Genomic DNA, 21,136 nt, shown 5'->3' with positions numbered 1-21,136 from the left:
AAAAAAAGCATTGCTGTATGACTTACCACACACAGCACAGTTTGCAGGACGGCATTGATTTGTCACTCTGCAGACCTACTGCAGTTTGATCAGTAGCAAAAACAACATAAGTAGTGTGGAAGGTTCGGCTCATGTGCACTTTATTTTATTATATTACAGTACTGCGGTCGTGTAAAGCATTGCAAGTAGCTACAGTCACACTAGAGTGGCATTAGGTATGATGTTATTATGACAAACTTTATCTGATAGAAATAACTTATAATACTCTTATTTACTGAATGTTTACTCTGTTATCCCTACAGTAAAATGTTATAATTTCAACATAAACAGACAACAAAAGCTTAAAAATATATTAAAACATTCTGACTATTTTAGCCTGTAAAATTCCAGGAGAGGGGGAGAGCACTGAAGAAACAGAGTATTTTATTGCAAATGCAAACTGTAAGTCTTTATCCTCTTCAGTCTTTTCTGACACAAACATAAATGCTGTTTTTTTGGTCATCATACAGCAATGTTAATGCAGAAACAGTCATTTTTTTTAATATAATCCACTTTGCAAAGCAGCAGTTTATGTGTTGCTACAACCTCTATTCTTAAATACAATCTAAAAATATGGTGTTAGCTCAAGTTAACCTCTGTGGATGCATTTTTTCACGGGACTGATAAAACAGCCTTGTGTGAAAATTGAATTGGCTGTAAATCCTACATTTTTAAAGTGTTACTTAAGCTAACATCATATTTGACCAGAGCACATCAAAAACATTTCCAGAATTTTTTTTCTGTATCTTATTTTCTTTTCTTTTAAGCACATGTGAAAGCAGTGACTTTAAGATTAAATTGACAACAGCTGACTACATTAATGCATAAGCATGAGTAAAAGAATTTTTTGCTTCTGCTTTGATAAAAGCTTTTTTTCTGCTTTGTCTGCTTTCTGTTTGTACCAAATTGAGATAGTAACCAGCATGCATGTTGGGTAATATCGTGTCTACATCAACAGGGCAGTATCAGCAGTGAGAAGACCTGGATGTTTGTGAAGATCTGCCTCCAGAACAGTTACGTACTCTCATCCATAAATAACAACTTTCAATAATGCAATATCCTAGAGGCCTGAAACACACCAATCACACACTAGCACTGTCCTCACTTGTGCCTAGCACGCACTTGGAGCAGCGTTGGCGTCTGCTCCATGATCCGCAGTAACAGATTATCAATGTAGTCCTCCAGGTCTCGAACCTGTGACTTGACCTTCTTCAGCTCGGCCTCGCATTTCTCCAGCTGCGCCTCCTGCTGCTCCGAGGCTGCTTGCTGCTTCTGCATGTCCATCTCCTGCTGCAGCAGCAAGGAGATCAGCTCCATGTTAGTCAGGTGCTGGTACTGGGCTGACCTGTCCACCATCACCTCCTGCAAGACAGGTCAAAGGAAAATAAGGTTTCATATGTGAAAAATACCTGTAAACAATCATATTTAGAGGAAATAACTATATTAATTCACATTCTTTCTGGGCGTGACAGCAAATGTGTTTACCTTAGCTTAGCATAAAGAGTGAAAGTCAGAGTCTGAACTCGATTCACTGTGTTTACGTTAACCTAAACATTTCCAGGCAGCGCTCTCTAAGCATCTCAGAAAGAAAGTCGAATTATTCTTTCTGTGCCAAATGTGATTGAAACGATTGATGATTGACAGATCCCTGTGTTAAAAAGTTAAAGTGGGGACATTTTCATTTGCAGGTGGTTAAAAAAAATGACATGAGTCACAGGAAACAGTGAGGTCATCACAACAGTCCTGCAGTGCAGTTATTAGCACCACGTGCACTGCTGGTGCCAATAAATGCTCATGGAAGCGTTAAAGAGTCACAAACCTAATGGCTTTCTGTGATTTACTATGGCAGGTTAATGACTTAATTCTTCCACTGTTTGCACAAAGTCAGACTCGTGCAGTGTTTTGAAAATTGAAATGGTGAATTAGAAACTAATGTAACTGTTATGAGCCAAGTTCTGACCAACAACTGACCACACATGGGGCGACATTATCCAGTGTTATATTAAAAAAGAAAAAAATTTTGCTGATTTGCTAGTTAAGTTTCACCGATGCGAGAAATGCTTGAGTACAACTGTGATTTTAAATCCTCTGCAGTTTGAAACATTTCATATTTACTTAAACAGGATGCAGAAATGTAAAAGAGAACAGCTCTCCTGCAGAAACAAATAATATGCTCGTGTAAGTAGTTACAGATATGAAATTAATTCCACACTTGTCTTCAAGTGCAATGCTTATCTAGGTCAAAGAATTATGCCACACCTAGAAGGCGTAATGGGATCAGTATTTCTCTCCTAGTGTTGAAGGCGATTTCAGTTTAACAGGGGGGTGTTAGGAAGCAGCTGGTGCACTGTTCCTGTGTTGCCCCGATGTGTTATTCAAACGGTCTAGAGCAGCGGTCCCCAACCCCAGGGCCTCGGACCGGTACCGGGCCGTGAGTTGTTTGGTACTGGGCCGCCAGAGTTGAGGCTCAGGTGTGAAATTTATGGTTTTTAGGGGTTTTATCAATTTTTAGCATTATTTTTTATCGTTTTTGTCTTTAATTCGGTTTCCCTGGGTCTTTTCCCGTGTGTTATGAATAATCTTTTTTTTGGTATCGGTACTGGTTTTATTTTGTTGTATTTATCCGCGACACCTTAAAGGCCGGTCCAGGAAAATATTGTCGGGCATTAACCGGGCGTGGCGGAAAAAAGGTTGGAGACCGCTGCTCTAGAGTTCCTCATCCCAATATGACAGAGAATTTATTTAATTAATAATCATCACTGGACAAAGTAAGATTACAAAGTATTTTTCGCAGTACCTGACTCTTCTCAGGTTCAGCTGTCACTTGATGAGTGCTGCGTCCAGGGTTAATAGTCGACTTGAGCTTCTCCAGAACTGAACGACCCTCCTTCTTCTCTGATTGGCTAGAGGTTATTGGTTTCACTGGGTGAGGCCTGAAAAACAAAGGGGTGAGCACTAGCATTTCCACACCGGTTCAGCATAACTGCTTCTAACTGTTTTCCAAGTCCAAGTCAAATGATAGCTTGGCATTTCCTAGAGAGGTGTAACACATCTGAGACCTCACTCTTTGAAGGAAAGATATGCAGCATGTGAACATTTAACATAAAGGTTGGAGCACAGCATGAAAAGCTGCAGCTGTCCAGATCGAGTTTCAGTGTCATTTCTTTGAGCTCCATTGAGTCCCGCTGAAAATTCTAACCTCACCCCCAAAACAGCTGGGACACAAAACACACTTTGGATTTCTGAGTCTCATAAACGTTTAATGCTCAACACCAATGACGCTTCTGGCTGCCTGCCTTACTTTTGTACATGACAAAAGTACAAACATGTAATACTTTGTGAATAAGGTTAGAAAAATACATATTTTATCACTTTTTTGGTGCTGTTTACATATGTGACTCTTTAGCAGAAAAACTGGCTAAATTTAGGCAAAGTGTGAGAAAGCAAAAAGAGAATAAAGAAATAAAGAAATACAATAGGCAACCACAAACTGAAACATGAGATGAATAACATAAATGTGCAGCAAAGCCAAGAGCACTACAGCAGTAATCATCCAATGGCTTTGGATGAGAAGGCAGAACTTATATATGCAAGTGCATTCAACGAGAAGCAAGCCGGACCAGCAGGAAACAAAACTATCACAGCAACCAAAGAGTTAAAAACAACAACACATCCCAGTTATATATGTGCAAATCATGGCTACTGTCAGGTCTTCTAATTTAGTACAGCTTGTAAATAGCTACACAGGTGATGTCCTAGTGTGAGGAGTCTCACCTGCTCTCCTGACGGGGCAGGTTGCTAGCTGTCTGTGTCTCCTCAGGCAAAAGTGAGTGCCGTGCAGCGACCAGGGGCTGGTCAGTGGTGAAGGTGGTAGAGTAGGAGGAGGTGTAGGGGGCCACGGCCAGCGTAGTGCTGGCTCCAGCACTTGGCCCCATGCTTGAGGGATGTATGGACGGACAGCAGACAGGTGTATCAGCTGACAGGGAGAGTGCAGACAAGATGGAGGGAGAAAAAGGGGCTTCGTGCAAAGATTGCCCAATCTTTGCCTCACAAGGGTTTCTCGAGTTTGGCGCTACTTTTGCGTGGAGGTCTTCAAAACTGATCTCAGAAGGTTTTCCTGTAACGCTGTTTTCTTTAAGACACGTTTTTCCTTTTAGAGATAGAGCCGATGTTGTGTTTGAGTCTCTGTGACACGTTTGCTCGTTATTGTTGCTACATTCAAGCAAACCTGCCTGTTTATCGAAATCAAACGAGGAAGAAAGAATTGATTTAGAGGGCTGATATGATGACGGTCCTTCACTGATTTCTGAAATGTTTTGCACAAGACATAAAAACTGTTCAAACTCTCTGTCTCCACTTTTGCTTTGGCTGCTTGGGCTGCCGCTGCTGCTCTGTCGGGACACTGCCTTTGGTCTAAAACGTGCACTAACTACCCCTGAAAATGACTCCGGCTGGTTAGGTTTACCCATCTCTGCTTGAATATTGCAATTTTCATCAAAGTCCTTCTGCGTCTGGTTAAAATCATCATAGTCATTTCTTCTTTCTTCTCTGCATTCAGCAGCTGGTGAAACACTGGTCTGAGTTTGAGACATCAAAGCAGTCGTTTCTCGGCTGTTTACCCTGGAGTGACCAAGCGGTGCTACATTGTTCAGTTCGTTTCGATAATCACGGCAATTGTCTTGGCTGACTGGAGCTACTTTGCACAGCTTATTGGAAGATATTTCAAATGAAGAATTCATCTCGGGGATGTAAGTGTCCTTCAAAGTAAATATTTCCTCAGGTTTGGTTTCCAAATGGTACACGGCCACCTGTGAATTTTCAAGCGGTTGCTGTAAAGTCCCACTTTTATCGCCAACCTCCGAGTGCGAAGACCCATCAGAATCAATAAAACCAAAGTCTGTATTATTCACATTCATGTTCAGATCTCCTAAAGTTAGCGAGAAAGAGATGTTGTTGTTGGTGCAGGGAGTTTCTGCTAGGCTCGTTTCCAGTATGTCTTCTCCTGGAGTGGGAGAAATACCTAGCGCCTTGGCATCTGCATGTGAGAGAGTAGTGGGCGACATTTTCAAAAGCTCTGCAACGGATATCTCACTATCAAGAAGCATTTTAGGCCCTGAGCTCTTAGACGTGATCTCAATTCCAGTAGTTTCCTCGGCGTTCAGCGATAAACGATGACTGTTTACTTTGCATTGTCCATAATTTCTTCTACACACACGTCCGTACAAGTCTTGCTCGAACAACATCCCCCCCCAGCAATCAGTCTCGTCTTCCAGAGGTTCATATTTGAACTTTTTGAGCTTGTCTTCTGGCGTGAGCCCCGGAGAAGTAACGTTTGTGTGCGACTGGGAGTTCAGGCTGAGGGACTCGCTGGTCTCGCTGCTCGTGTGCGGGTCAGGAGATATGTTGTTTCTTTTACATTCTCCTTCTCTTCCACGCTGTAGTGAGGCCACACCGGTCTGAGAGAGGAGGTAGGCTTCTTTATGGACAGCTAGCTCCTGACCTCTATGCAGCCAGCCATCAGAATAAATCTCATTCACTGATGTTCTTAAAAGTCTCCTTGGAGGCAAAGGTGGAGGCTCCTCATTACATGTTTGCAGTTCTTGTGCATAGTTACTGTTATTGGCCAGGGGATAACTACGTTTACGAGATGAACCCGGGCAGGTCGTCAGCTTTTTTTGGGGAGGACAAACTTTTGGGGAATTGAGCCTGCTAGAGGCAAAGGCATCAAATGAGTCCTCCCATTCTCCTGTACTCTCTGACCTGGAGCAAGGGGCGGAGTGATTAGGAGAATTTGGTGAGGCCACTTTGGGCGATAATGCAGGAAGTGATATCTGCCTAGCTACTGCCCTTGGGCGCTCCCGCTTTATGGAAGCCATATTTGTGGCGCTAACTTCATGAGGAGCAGTGGGTGTGTGGGGCTGGGCAGGTAGAGTGGTGTAATGAAAGGGGGATGAGCCAGCAGAGGAGCAAGGTTCAAAAGGAGGAGACTTCTGCAACTCTCCTGCTATGAGCTCCTCAAAAAAGGGATTGCGCTGCATACGTGGGAGGAAAGGATTGGAAGGGGAGATGGGGGTTGAGGAGGGAGAGGAAGAAGGGGTGAAGACATTGATGTGACTGCAGTCATCGGGTGAGACATGACCGGAGAGAGAGGCAGAGGGAGAGGAGCACTGAGGAGGAACAGGGGAACGAGGAGGGAGGGGAGGGGGTACATCTGAGCTGCGTTCTACCTTAGGAGAAACTTCCAGCCTGTGAAGGAAATAGGGCACAATAGTCCTCTTAGTTAATGATGTGCCAGGTAACCAGATGGGGAACATTGTTGGTACAAAAACAGAAACGATAACCAGAATACAAGCTGATATTCCTCAACAAAAGAGGGATATTCCCGCTTAACGTCAGTCTTTAAACTTCACGAGGTTCATGACAGACTTATGGAAAGAATAACGTAAAATAAAACAAAGAAGCAAAGCACATCTGCAAAATAATCAAGCAACGAAAAGTAACTATCGCACTTGGCCATTCAAGCACCAACTGCACTGGCAGCTATTCTGTTGGGTGAGCTCGTGTCAACATGGAATGATATTCTTCACAAACCACTCGCAGAAAGAAACACACTCTGGTTACATTACACCCTATAGGAGGTTCCAGATGAAACTACAGGCTACGTATTACTGTCACATCTGCAATGATTCATCACCTGGCACGTTTTTGCACATGTTTTGGGACTGTCCTGTGGTATCTGATCTTTGGGTCTTTGTGAACTCTGTGTTATCTGAGGTACTGGAAGTTTTTTATGTTCCCAATCCTGGTCTTTGTCTCCTTAATGATACCTCTGAAATCTCCTTAAAACTAATGCAATGCAAAATGTTGTTCGCTGGATTCACATCCGCAAAGAAGACTATTACAAAGCAATGGTTCTGTCCTGACATTTGTATGGAATCATTCTGGAGACGATGTCTTGGTTTTGAACATACCACAGCAAAATTAAATAAAGTTCGACCCACGACTGTTGACGCTTGGAAAATCTTCTCATCCAGAGCTATCTCCTGGAAGAGGCAATAATTGGTTTTAACTTTGTGTTTTTTGTGTCTTTTCTTTGCTGTCCCTATGCCTTGTTTGCTAATGTTTGCTTTGCTACTGCAGTTTACAGTCGTGCTGTATATGTCTGTACCCCCCCCCAACCCCGTTTTAAATCAATAAAATGTTGATCACAAAAAGAAACACACTCTGGGTAGAAAAACTGGCAATGCAGGAGTGCTGTTTGTGGAAAATATAGCATGAGGTGATGGCACAGCATGGTTGTAAGATGGAAAAAATTATGATTTAATTAAATCAATTCCATTTTCAAATGAGCAGGCAGAAGAGTGAAGGCTGAACCCAAGACACCCAACTGAGCACAGGCCTCTGTTGCGCCTGGATCATCAAAGTGTCTGAAGCGCAGACACGAGGTCGTAAATGAGCCCAACTCACCTTGGTTTGTTCTGGGATTCACTAGAGCCAAACCAGCCTCTGAGCCTCCCCTCTGATGTGGAACCAGCATGGCTGAGTTCTGACTTAGATGGGAGAGAATCACTCCTCCCTCCAGAAAAGAACGTCTTTCTTAGCTTCTTTCCTTTGTCAGCTGATTCAGCAGCTGACGAGACCGTCATTGCCTGCACAGGGCAACCCCCTATCTGAGCTTCTTGAATAGAAGTAGACGATGCCTGAGCATCCTTTTCTTCCTCTTTTTCCTCTTTCTTCAGTTTGTCAAAGGACCAGCGTCGGCCCTCTGCAAAGGAAGCTTTGTCCTCGCTTCTTTTGGTGAGATTCTGCAGCGAGCGAGAGAGCGGGGAGCATTTTTCCAGCAGAACCAGTTTGGACGAGAGCGCTCCAGAACCCTTTGGGGTCGATGGCTCAGAGTCATAGACATGGCTTCCATTTATACACAAGGATGACTGGGACTGAGTCATGGTCTGTCCCTTGAGTGACTCGACTGCAGGATTGGCTCGAGGGAAGGCCGTTGTGATCTTACTAGCTTCATCGCTGAAGGCGCGCTTGTGAGTGAGAACTTTTGTGGTGTGCTGACTGGTGAGCACTGTCGAAAAGATGGGAAAAACAGGTTAATAAAACGAAATAAGGACTTCTTTCATACATCTTTGTTTTTATTTGAAGACAAACAAAGCTTTGTATCTGTATAAGGCTATGTATCTGAATCTGTATTTTGAGGAGGATCCTTGGTTCTTTTTTCTTTCTTTTTTGGTTTAAAGCGGTAATGTTTGAGTTTTTGCCACTAGGGGCAGCAAAGATCACACTATTTCTGAACATTTAAGCAGAATGGTAAATGCCTTCTTATTTCCTGATACAGCTGAGGCCTAAAAGTAATTGGACAGTTGATTGACAAGCAGTTACATGACCGATTGAGGCCTGTTCTCTTGTTATTTTATCATAAATTGAGCAGATAAGAAATCCGGAGTTAATTCCAAGTGTTGAACGTGCATTTGGTATAATTTTAACTGGAACTCTCATCATGAATTCGATTGAGATATTGATGAATGCGAAGGAAATGATCATTTGGTTGAAAAACTTAAATAAACCTATCAGAGAGAGTGAAAAGAAAACCCAAGGACAGAGAAAAATTTGGAGAGGACTCGTGATCTGAAGCATACCATCACCTGTTAAACAGGCATGTATTTTGGCCACTGGGACTGTTGTTTATTGATGATGTGACTGCTGATAGAAGAGCAGGAGCCCAAGAGTTTGTCAAGGCAAAGAAATTGAATATTTCTTGAATACAGTTTGATAAACAAATGCAGAGCTGAATGCAGACAGACCCACAAACCAGCAGTGATTAAAGGCAGCTCCAGTAAAGGCCCAGCAGAGCCTTTCAAGGGAGGAAACGCAGCACTTGGTGACATCAGTTGGTATTGGACCACTATTGGGTCACTATTTGCACTATTTCCACTTATTAAAAATAATTGTTATATTTAAAATTCAGTCAGGTTTTCAATTAATTTTAAGGTTGCATTTTAATGACAGCTAGATTATTTTCACAATCCAGACTGAAAAATACAAAAAATGTATCAAATACTTATTTGTATTTAATCCTATGCTGATATCAGGCATTGCTCATATCTAGACGATGGTCCATACATAGTTGGAGTTGCCTTTGAAGCCAGTCAACAAATATCTTAAGTTTTGCGTTTGCACCATTATTCAGGGAAACTTTGGGCTGTGTAGCTTCTAAGTAGCGATGGCATAGAGATAACTGTCTGTTCCCTTTTTTGTGCTTTTTTGTCAAAGAAACAGCCGCGTTTATGAGGAGAGATAAAGATTACTAAGATGCATGATGAGATATGGAGGTCATTCAAACAAACTATTTTCAGATCCTGATGTCTCCTATGTCCTGATCAGTACAGCCGCTGCACACAGATCTAAAGAAAATCCGTGTTTGCTAAATATGCTGTATATTTCATATAAATGTGATTTTTTTCATCTGACTTTTATTCAATAAAAATAAAATGTTTGTGATGTTAGAGTAGGTGGAATTTGTGTAGCATGGCTGCTAGAAAACAGAAAAAAAGGTTTGGTTTTTTCTTTAACTCTGCGTTATGCACTTGAACTATTTCAAAGCCTACCTTTTTTTGCTAAATCTGTCTCCCCATAGTGAGAGTCAACCCTCACTTTGCTAGTGTAGATGGGGGAACTGGGAGGGTCTGACAGCAGATCCAGACTGGGTGGAGGGCCAAGGTTATCACTGGCCATGGAAGACAAACTACTCTCTGAAGCCAGAGACGAACACGACCTGGTGTCCGACGACTTCCGCAGCTTGCCTTTGAAGAAATCCTTCATCTTGCTCCTCTTCTCCTCTGCTACCTCCACATCACGCGATTCCACCACCCCTACGCTCTGTTCTCCAAACGGCTGCCCCAGGGATCCCGAAAGGGCGGCGTAACGGCCCGGCACGATGGCCGATGAAGACTCCACGTCCCCCCTCTTCCTCCCTGTGACACGATCCTTGAGCTTTCCAAACGCAGAGCGAGGTTTGTCCTTCATGGTGAGGTCGAACATGCTGGCTGTCATGTTGTTGCGGGTGAACTGGACTGTTATCTGGAGCTGGCCACGTTCCTTCTCCTTTCTTCCTGCCTTCGAGTTGAGCTTGAACCACCTGCAGAAGTAAAAGAAACAGAAATACAATACAGCACGTGAGCAGGATACTGTTACCATATCTGGTTAAAGGTGAAGTCAGAACGTTAGCAACAACAACAACAAAACAAAACAAAAACAACCATTTCCTTTTGGCAAGCCCGTCGAAATATTACATAACCTGAAAATACTGGTTCAGGGATTGTGTCAAACTGCCTGGGAAAAACTGTTTTGTAAGCCTCAGACAGCAGATCTCCACTCAAATTCCTCCAGATCTACCCACCTACACCTGGTATGCACGTATGGACAAAAAGACATGGACAACATGAGAGGTCAACTAATAAAATCCTTCCTCTGTTCATGCCTCCTAAAGTCTTGAGACTTGACCAGAGAAGATGTTACAGAGCCAAAACTAACAGCAGGAATCCAGCATGAGTTTCACAGAGCGTAGAGAGAGAGAGGCGAGAGGGCGGAGAAGCCACAATTAAAGCCAGATGTGCTGTATTGTTTTACTCCATTCTGCTCTTCAGTGTTAATAGTGGAAGAGTATCACACCAATGTCATGCATCCAGTTATGCCACCTGTGCCACAGCCGAGCTCTCGAATGACGGAATATAAAGATGAAGGTGGGTAACACCTAAGGATAAGAACCTTCTTCTGCTCACATGGTTAACTTTAAAGTAAAACCAGAGCCCTTTGGATTGGGAGGAGAATCTAGCCTAAGTGGGGAGAAAAGGCTAGAAAAAATTCAGTATTTTAAAAGGTAGACGTGTAAGAATGATGCTTCTATAAACTGAATACTGTTTCTGTTTAATAACTTTCAGACACATGAAATCATTTCAAAGCATCAAATAGGATGTCTTTTTTAGAAAATGCATGCGTGCATACAGCTGTAACATTTTGTTGGTGTCTTTTCTTCGACTGTATTACTGAAAAACAAAAAGCAAAGATAAACAGCTTTTGTTTTAAAAAAGGAAGCCAGAGTTAATAATCTGCAAAAAGCATTAAAATAAAATAATACTGGAGCTTTTGTGACAACTTGACAGCCAACAACTGGATGCAGAAGTCCTGCAGAGATTCTCCAGCTTGGCCAGGTAAGACAGTGGGTTTGATTATAACAAATGCGCTTAGTGCGATACACTTCATTTAGAGCAACTGTAGTCTTGTTTGGCCAATATTTTGGCCTTTTACTTCAACTGGTTCTTATCTTATCCTGAATATAAGCATTAATGGGTTTCTTTAATGGGAACCTATTTACAGGTCATGTTTTTATTCTCCTACAAGTTGGAGAAAATGTCTCCTTTGAAATGATGTGGGATAAAGATGGAGGTCTTCTGGCTACAATGGATCTCAGTGAAAACTGCATCTCGTCTCATATTTCTGCGGTGCATTGTGGGAACTGCTGCTGGAGTATCTCCGTATCGGGACAGGGGGCCAAAGAGCCAGCGTGTAACGAGTTTTAAAGGCTTGGCAGCTTTCTAACCTCTTCGTCATCCTGCAAAAACAGCACATTTGATTCCACTGCTAAAGTCTCCCGTGGAAGGAGCTGCTGCCTTTTGGGCTGTAATGTTGCACATGACTGATAATCACTGCTGCGTGAGATGGGAACTATTCCCAAGGTCTTTCATGAACTACATGCTTTTAATGAAGACCTGAAAGTTGCGCATCATTCACATAATCTTGTCATAGTCTGACAAAAAAAGAAAAAGACACATCACTTCTTTGTGGCACTAAACTGAAAACAACAACACGTTTGGCATGCAAGTTGCACTAATAAAAAGCCAACCTACTCATCTCTTGGACACACTCCATCATGAAATATCTTATCAAGAGGTATAATGGTTTGACCGAGAAACACATCCAGCCCGATAAGCACTCGGTGCATGACCGTGAGGACCAGGTCCCCGCTCCCCGGGGGGTAGGCGCTCCGGCCGCCATCCTCTAGGATCCCGGGAAGCAGCTCGAAGCAGCACTCCTCGTTCCACACGGGCACCTCCGCCTTCTCCACGAGGCCGGTGGTGTACTTCTCCTTCCCCACCTGGATGATGGTGTAGAGGTAGCGGCTGCCATGCTTGCCCTTGGTTCGCAGTCCCTTTGCGCGGAGGACGGTGACATTCACATGAGTGGGCACCCATCTCTGATCATCGTCCAGATCTATCAGTGACATCATCTTGCACCGCTACAAAGGGGCCCTGCGTGTGCGACAGCAGTCGTTAATTTACTTAGTGGCGTGTTTTATCAGTCGATTAGGAGATCATCCCCCTTCACGCTGTGCTGGAGTTTCCGCGCTGCGCAAAAAAACCTCTGCAGAAAATGTCCAAAGTCGGCCAAGCCTCCGAGGGTTTATCCGAGGTCACTTTCCAGACAGCAGACTCGGCTTCTGCTCAACTTCCAGCTTCGCATACTACCATGACTCAATAAATGCAAATCCCGTTAGGTGAGCTGCGTGCTCAGATCATCCATGCTCGGCTCACGTCGCATCAGTTAGTTTACAGTCCACAGATCTGCCCAGCGTTTACGGCCCGCCCTCCTCCACGGGCCCGCAGACAACCAGAGAGATGCCGCAGAATTAAAGAGGAACACCCAACAAAGCTTCATCAGATCCACCGACGCGCAGAAGCTCTGCTCAGAGCCGACGTCAGTGCGTTTGAGCCAGAAAGACCAGCTTCAGCAGCTTCGCTTAATATGCGGGAAATGGATTTACTGAAGTTTCTGGGCGGAACCTTCTGTCAAAGCCAAATATTCTGCAGCTCATCCTGTTTTTCTGCCTTTTAGTGTGTTCGCCTGTTGTTTCCAACCAGACAGCTGAATGTAAAACCAGTTATATGGGCCTCCAGGTCACAAATTACTCGGGTTTTGTAAATGGCAAATGAAAACTGATCCGTATAATTTTAACTATTTATACTCCTAAAAGTGATCAAACTTTTTTTAATGTATGAAAATATATTGCTAGCTCCTTTTCCTGTGAGAGCTCTAAAAACAACAACAATAATAAAAAAAATGATATTAGTTGGGATAAAAAATCCTTTCCCGAGGACATTATCCTGGAGCTGCAGCGCTATCTAGTGGATTTCAGAGACAGGTCAGTCATACATGCAGTTTACACAACTGTTTACAGACTTTCTAATTTTATGCGCTGTTTACCACAAACGGATTCCTTGTTATCTCGGTTACATTATGTAATTGTTGTAAAAATGCTCTCATATTTATGCAGCTGAAGTTTACCTGGCTTACTGTGCCTAGAAAAAAAGTTACTATAATATTACGTTAGGTGACCATGTCCCTTAAGCTACAATAAACCATTGAATCACAAATGACTGATTTAAATATTAACATATAGGCTGTTTAACAATAGCCAAATGTTCGTGACTGTCCAAGGAGGTTTCTTTGCTTCCTTGCTGAGTAAGTCTGAAGTTTATGAACTTCAACGTCCCCCACCTTAGGAAAGGATATTTTAATTTGACAGCAAAGAAATTTAAAACAAAACATGAATGTTGTGATATATCTGGTGTAATAAGATGATATGAAGTCACCTGGCAAACACCTAAACGGACTAAAAGGACATTTCTGCCATACAGTCAATGACAGCTGACGTGGTTCCCTAGATTCTCACCTGACACTTTGGAAAATTACCTGCCCACCCTGCCTTCATTCCCTACCTAGATTATTAATTAATCACACATTGGTTTTGCTGTGCACAAGCACACAACACATCCTGTCATCCTCTCTTTTTCTTCAGATTAGCTATGATGATGTTTTTAAGCTTACCATGAATACTCTATTGTGCACACGTACTGCAGTTTTGTATTTCTGTAGTATCTCCCACAGGATTTTGTGGCTTGTTTAAACATTTCCATTTTACAAGACTTCTATTTCATCCCTCGTCTGAATTATGCACCTTTTCTTCTACTACACATATATTACAGCTAATTCCACTGCCGATTCATAAAATTAAGATATAAAATATGATGTAGTGTTATAGCTTAAGGAGCGGGACAGTAACAGGTGTTTCTATTATTCATAAACAAGTAAACAGCAGCCTGCCTAAGAAATTTTACAGTCTCCGACCCACATGTGAAAAATACTAATGTCAAACATTTATAATGCTTTCAACATTTTTTAGGATAATTTATGTATTTAAATTATGTACCAGCTGGTTTATTATTAGTTATGTGGTAAACATTAACATTGTTAACAATAGCTGTATTTGTCAATGATAGATCTCTGACTGGCAGAACATAAGAAGTTAATACTGAAGATGAATGCTCTTAGTCTCCTTCTTTGTTGCTTTGGTACAGTGAAATGACCTGTGAATGGATTAAATGTATAATGTTTGCTTTTCTTGCCAAGATCCCAGCCGGCACAAAAGGCCGTCTTTAACAAGTACATACAGTATTAATCCAGCAGATGGATCACTCTATTAGAAAATGGATTTGACAAACTTTAATGTCACAAAGATAATACTGTTTCATAGAGAGATAGGATTCAGGTATTATTTTATTTATTATAAATAAAAAACAACAGAAACTATATCTGTAAAAACCCAACTGATGTTTCACAGTGTTGATAACAGCCACTTTGAGGGTAAAGGAGTAAATACAAACCAACGCTCACATTCAGAACAGCAACACAACAACAGAATCCGACTGGTTTAAGGTTTCTGTGGCACTTTTCTACTTGGCTTTTTAAAGAGGGAGAAGTGGTATTTCAAAGACACCTCACACAATAACTGTACTTTATATTACACATTTACACAGCACTGTCAACTTGGCGGACTGACCTAAGAAATCTGGTACATTCAAACGCAGAAAACAGTGTCGTGAGGTGAAGTCAATGAGCGTCAAATAAGCACAAAAGAATAAAAGTGGTTGAATCCTGCACGTGGACTTCTCACTTTAGGATTGCCTTGCCTACAGTAAGACACTCAAAGGTGCAAATTGGAGAAGTTGCAGGAAAACGATGAAGTGATCACATTTTTTCCACTTGGATTGACGTTTAAAGAAACTTTAGACCGACACACAAACGAAACACATTACAGGATTTCTGACACACATCTTTAACACTTTACACTGTGGTGGTCTCCAAACGAGTTTAAGGCATTATTATATGGCAGCTGCCTTAAACCAGATGTCTTGATCAATGCCGACATGAAATGCTCGAGTACGGCAACACTGTAATAAGGGGATGCTCGCGAAATACCGCAAATTCTCTTTTAGCTGAATTCCAAATTTTCAGAATGCAAAGGAAAAAAAACATTGATGTAAAAAATGCAAACATTCAAATAAAAAGATACAGCCTGATTAACATTTCCCAGGCTTCCATTTTTTCCTTAAATCTGCAATTTTTGTTTATTATGTGGACAAACATCAGTATTATATCACTGCTACACACAGTAATTCAAACAAGAAATGTCATGTGTCCTTTGCAGACGTGAGGAATTCTTACAAGCCAAAAATGGAAGTTGGGTCAAAACCAAACTGACTTTTTACATTTTAGCAATTTCCAATATAGTGCTTTTGATTAACTTGCGATATTCTTCCTAACATGAAGATTAGGAGCAACGCAGCATTGATTGAAACATTTTCCAGCCAAAGGAGGCTGGATTCAAAGACATTTCACAAACTTTTCTCTTTTAAATGCACTTTTCCTTCCATTAAATGAGGGAAAAATAAAGAGATTCAAAGTGCAAAACTACAAATAACAAAACATGATTTTCTCAGAGGCACTCCTGTTGAAGGGCTGCAAGTAAAGGTGCTTCACCAGTGACAAAAAATATATATTAAGTGCTACTTTCCATGGTAAAGTTTATAAGTGGTGTCAATGGTACATACATACAAGTCTCTAACTGGGTCATTAACATAAATAACTTCCATATGAAGTCTAAATGCACATGTAGATTGTAAAAAAACAAGTAAAAACAAAGAAAAGAAAAAGAAATCAGCCTCCTTGAAGTGACTTCTTTCCACTGGCAGTGATGTAACTGCTCAAACTTTAAAAAAGGAGCATATGGAAGACTCAACCTGTTCAATTTAAAACCTCCAAGAGTCCAATTTTCACTAAACAAAGGGTTTAGGTATAAAAATGGGGAAAACTATAAAACTATTTGAAAAGGAGGACTGTAGTCTATATGTTAAACGTCTTCTGGAATGTTTTCTTCACTGTGTAAAGTGACAGGATAAGGTCAGAGTTTTGGGATATGTTGTTGTACAGCTACATTTCAGGCATTTGTCTTTAACTTCTCCTTAAACTTCAATCCGACTGACCGTTCTGGCAGCTTTTTAAATACAGTTCATCCTGTGAAAGATGTCCGTCAAAGCCGTCCATGTACAGGCTGCTGGTGCTGCTGCCGCTGCTGCCCAAAAAGGTGCCGACTGCTCGGCCCTGACGAGCGTGACCGACGGCATCGCTGAACACTTTGTTGATCTGCTCCTCAGAGGGCATCCACCAGTCGGGGTTTGAAGCACAGTGCATCCGGATAAACTCTGGCAAGATTAGGAATTTAAAAAATAAAATTTTTTTTTTGGTCTGTACCTTTCAACTTATTTGAGCTACCTTACTAAGACAGGACGTGCTAAACAGAGGACATCCTGGGCTTACTGGGTGGTGTTTGGGTGTTTAGCTCAAAAGAGGAAGGAAATAACCCAAAAAGTTCAATCTTTGATGATCGACTGATATCGACTCACAATTTAAAACTGCGACGTCGAGTTCCTCAGGGATCTGTGTTAGGACCACTGAAGTTCATTTAGAACATGAATAATATGCGTAAAATTAGAAGAACATTACAAACAACAGATAACAACAGGCTAAGGTGCTGTGGTAATGACTTGGAACAACTTCAGAATGTAAAAATTAAATACATTAAAAATCTGGGTTGATAATAACAAATTAATATTTAACTTAAGTAAAACTAAATATATGATATTTGGAAACTGCTGGATCTATAGCAGTGAGATGATTATGATAAATAATATTGAATTTAAAAAATACAAATTAAATTTCCATGGTTGATAATAAATATTAAACTATGCTGGAAGCCACATATCAACTATATTAAAAATGTAATATTTACATTAGTTTTAATACTATACAAGAGTAAAACAGAAGAAAAAAACTCATCATAGACTCCTGCTATGAGGATGGATTAAATCGGTAAATAAGTGGTTTGGTTTTTCTGCTTCATTCAGGGAATATTGCTCATCTAGCTGTTACACTCCATTATTATTGTAACGCACATATAACTGTAGCCATGAGAATGACGGTAGCTCGTATAAAGCTCAGTTTTCTGTTTGGTTGTTTTTATAACGGTAAGTGTTAGACTTCTACCTATCCCCTTTGAAACTTAGAAATATTTATTTACACCATCATGAGTTTGTGTTTCATATCCAGAGATGTATTTTATTTTGCTAAATACTATCTGTCCGTCTATTAAATAGCATTTTTAGACGGACAGATAGTGTATTGAATTTTAAATGGTTAAAAATGCCCACTTTGTCCCATCAGTCTATGCTCAAATAACCAAAAAGACACAAAAATGTGTTTCAAGTTTCTTTTTTGCAAACTTACTAAAAGCATAAAGTGAAATCTTTCATTTACAAGTAGTGTGACTCTTTGCTGTGGCTCTCTAAGATAAGCAGATGCATCCAGTTTATTAGAATGCCTTCTACCACACACAGCCGTATAGATTTCAACTCAAAGTTCAAAAGTCTAAATGGATATAGCATTGTTGTGCTTCACTGCGGTCACATAACATTTTGTATACAGTGAGAAATGAGTATGCAGAAAATTCAAATTTCAAAATTCTCCCACAGTTGCTCGTTTGGTCCTCACAGCTTTGAGCTTTCACCGATGAAAGTCAGGGATGTTTTTTCAGGTGGAAATCGAATTAAAAAAGGCAACGACTTAAGGAGCTAATTAACCTTGATTGGAGTCCATATGTGGCAAAATGAACGTATGGGACTCAGTTTCGGAAAAGCAAACCCATGAGTGTAAGGTTCCACCATCCACACTGCCACAAGGCAAACATGAGGACAAGGGCACTTTTATCCATTAAAACTAAATCCAGAGCAAAATGTGAAGGGATCTGATTGCTTTCTGGATGTAAGATGTAAATAGCACATAAACTTTCCTGGTTTTGCCTAGCAACCGGAGTTAAGACAACTTTAATTTAAGCTGCTATAATCTGCATCACATGACCACAAACCCCATATGTATCAGATCTTAGACTGTAGATAGCTGCTGCTGCTGCTTTTAAGGTCTGTCAGTGGTTTAAAGAAGTGGAGCACTCTAATGAGAAAGCCACTTATGGCAATCAAGCAACACTAATAACATATTTTAGAATTAAAAGATTAACATGAGAGTCATACAACTGTGTCAATAAAGGTCTCAGGATATTTCACACACTTGATTCAAGCCTTGAGTGAAGCAATTTGTAAAAAGACCTTTTGAGCAAACAGACCCGTAAATAGAAACTGGCCACATCTTCTGTATTTAAACAGTAATAACCTGTAATGTTTTCCTCCTATTTAAAATATGTCTCGAACTATAATGTTTTGTAGTTTTACCTCTGAGGCAGCTGACTTTAACAGGGTTGAGCGGTCGTCTTTCCAGGCCTGCCTCTCCTGAGTGGACTGACCGCTTCCTTTTGCCTAAACCACAGGAGAACTTGAGCTCATCTGTGGTGAAGACATAGCGAATCAGATAGCGCAGCAGCCGTCTGCCATCTTTCTTAGAGGAGTTGACAGCTTCGTCCCACTGCTTATTCGTGATGAAGAGCGGATAGTTCTCCAGGAGCTGTTTACTGCCCTGTGAGGAGGAGGAGGAGAAAACTAAAGATGTTGCTTTCCATGACATTTCTATCATGTAATTAAAAACAAACAAACAAGAAGTTAAGACACAAACCTCAAAGACTGTTTGCCGCTCTTCTTCCTGTATAGACAGAGCTTTTAATTTCACATCACTTACATTCACAGTTATCCGCATGAAGACATTTCTAATGCACTGTTGACCTGATGTGATATTTCCCCACCTTAAGATATGCTACTGATGACATCTGCTCTGAATAATGAAGAGGGGGCTGCTTCCTCACCTCTGTGAGCTGCTCCTCTGGCATCGGCTGGGCCAGCTGGTTGTGGAACTCGAGAACAGTCTTGAAGTAGTCAAGAACATTTTGACAGGGAACTGTGTAAAAACAAGCGAACGTTACCATAAAGAGAAGCCCAGGGTCAGAATCGCAGCAAAGAACGACCCATCTGCTGCATTTAAACACCCTGCTGTTTTCTTCCTTTCTAACAAATCTTTACAACCTGGTTTTTCACGATCAGACACTGTACACAGAATTTTATGTGCAGTTAAAATAAGTTGTTTTAGTGCAAACTAGGCTAGTGTGACAACAGGGAGCTCAGGATGCTTCGGGGAGAGCAGACAAGTTAACAAAAATAGATGCTTTGAACACACTTTTGAAACTGTGGGATGCATTTAGATTGCAAAAGCATGAGGAAGAAAATGAAGCACTTCCTAATAATTTGTTGATCTCACAAGCACATTTTGTGCTCAGTATTTTTCACAGATGAAAACAAACACTCATATAAACGCTGTAAGAAAGATGACACGTATGGATTTGACTACATGGACTTTAAATGTTTATATTAGAATCCGACTCTGATTCTGCTGTCCTTCCAGTGATGATGTCAACACAAATGCTATGCATGTTACGTGTATACGAGTAGATAAGAGTATAAAGCAAACCAACTACCCAGAAGCCCTCGATAACACGCTTTGTAAATAGCACTGATGTGTATCATCGGTACCGATTAATGCCGTGCACATGAAATCAAAAGTCAGATGGCAGCATATAAAAAAAAGATTTGTGGGATGAAGAGATTTCCTGTCCCCAGTTGAGTGAGGGTTAAAGCAGTCATCACTGTGTCCTGGCTGTTATTACTGCACCTGGGATGTTCTCCAACTTGTTGCGGAGCTCCTCGTTCTCCTGCTGCAGAGACAACACCTCCTGCTCTAATTCCAGGCAGCGAGGACAGCAGTTCTCCTCCTCCTCCTCCTCCTCAGGCAGTGTGGACGAGGGGTGGCCGTATGATTCTGATGGAGTCGGGGAGCCCCATCCTCCCAGGTTGTGTCTTGGAGGAGACACTCCTGAACCAGACTCAGGTGCTGGGCACTGCTCGTCCTCCAGACTAGCAGACAGATGTTGCTGCTGCTGGTGCTGTTGTTGAGGTCCTGAGAGCAGATAGTTCTGCAGGGAGTCTGTGAAGATGCGGAGAACTGCAGAGGTCTGTTGTTGGTTCAAATGGCTTTGTTGAGCCTCCTCCTCAGGGTCTGTGGTGGAAGAGCTCTCCTCGGATTTAGACTTCCCCTGTGAGGAGCAATGAAGCCCCTGAGTGTCCCCTGGCCCGTCTTCCAGCTTAATGTTAGAGGTGATGGAGGAGGAGGAGGAGGGCTCCAGGAGACGCCCGTTGTTGAGGAGGCTGAGGACTCGGCTGCACTGCTGGGCGAAGGCATCTAAGATGAGACGGTTCTCTGAAGCAGACAACAGACATTCACATTAGCAGCCAGTCATTGGATTTAAGATGAGCTGCTTGTGTTTGCAGAGTCACTCAAGCAAACATTGCCCTCAAGGTCCATTTATAAGACTCGCTGGAGCTTTTGGCTTTTTTCACATGCTCCCTGCTGACCCACTAACCAATGCAATCAGTTAACACAGGCAGACAGTCCTACAGTGACACGATTTCAGGACAAGTGAGCAAACTCAAGTCACTGCTGAGGATGTAGTGATAAGCTCAAAAGCTGCAGACAAGTCCTTGAGGAGTTTGAGGCTTGAAATAATTTCTTTGTTGGCTTCTATCTGGCTTTACTTCTACTGTGCAGCAGTAATCCTTCAGGAGACACACATGCAAAGTATAGCCTACACCATTCATACCTCAGAGATGAGCACACTTTACACTTCCTGTATCAAACGTTGCGTGAC

General features: G+C 41.7%; 2 protein-coding genes across 3 annotated transcripts in view; both read right to left on the bottom strand.

Annotated features, from left to right (window-relative positions):
- Window positions 1–127: 127 nt before the first annotated feature.
- Window positions 128–12,975, bottom strand: rab11fip5b (RAB11 family interacting protein 5b (class I)). Of its 2 annotated transcripts, XM_005722852.1 has the most exons (6): window positions 11,949–12,975; window positions 9,651–10,180; window positions 7,507–8,110; window positions 3,814–6,285; window positions 2,837–2,972; window positions 128–1,401 (listed from the first exon to the last, which is right to left on the bottom strand). In XM_005722852.1, exons 1-6 carry the CDS (start codon window positions 12,326–12,328, stop codon window positions 1,141–1,143), a joined length of 4,383 nt encoding a protein of 1,460 aa, XP_005722909.1. In that variant the 5' UTR covers window positions 12,329–12,975; the 3' UTR covers window positions 128–1,140. The 2 variants fall into 2 exon arrangements, with proteins under 2 accessions (XP_005722909.1, XP_005722910.1); XM_005722853.1 differs by lacking the exon at window positions 3,814–6,285.
- A 2,872-nt stretch (window positions 12,976–15,847) lies between these two features.
- The window catches only part of bend4 (BEN domain containing 4), a 10,169-nt gene continuing 4,880 nt past the window's right edge, over window positions 15,848–21,136 (bottom strand). Inside the window, exons 3-7 of the mRNA XM_013916105.1 lie at window positions 20,104–20,688; window positions 19,184–19,335; window positions 19,057–19,083; window positions 18,720–18,960; window positions 15,848–16,640 (exon numbers count right to left, since the gene is read on the bottom strand). Coding sequence (XP_013771559.1) covers window positions 16,408–16,640; window positions 18,720–18,960; window positions 19,057–19,083; window positions 19,184–19,335; window positions 20,104–20,688 — 1,238 coding nt within the window. The 3' untranslated portion in view covers window positions 15,848–16,407. The remainder of the gene's footprint in view (window positions 16,641–18,719; window positions 18,961–19,056; window positions 19,084–19,183; window positions 19,336–20,103; window positions 20,689–21,136) is intronic.

This window comes from Pundamilia nyererei, unplaced genomic scaffold (assembly GCF_000239375.1).
Source record: "Pundamilia nyererei isolate P.nyererei 1_Seehausen unplaced genomic scaffold, PunNye1.0 scaffold00008, whole genome shotgun sequence".
NCBI classification, from domain to species: Eukaryota; Metazoa; Chordata; class Actinopteri; order Cichliformes; family Cichlidae; genus Pundamilia; species Pundamilia nyererei.
The sequence above is the reverse complement of the archived record's forward strand: the minus strand, read 5'-3'. Positions and strand labels throughout refer to the sequence as shown.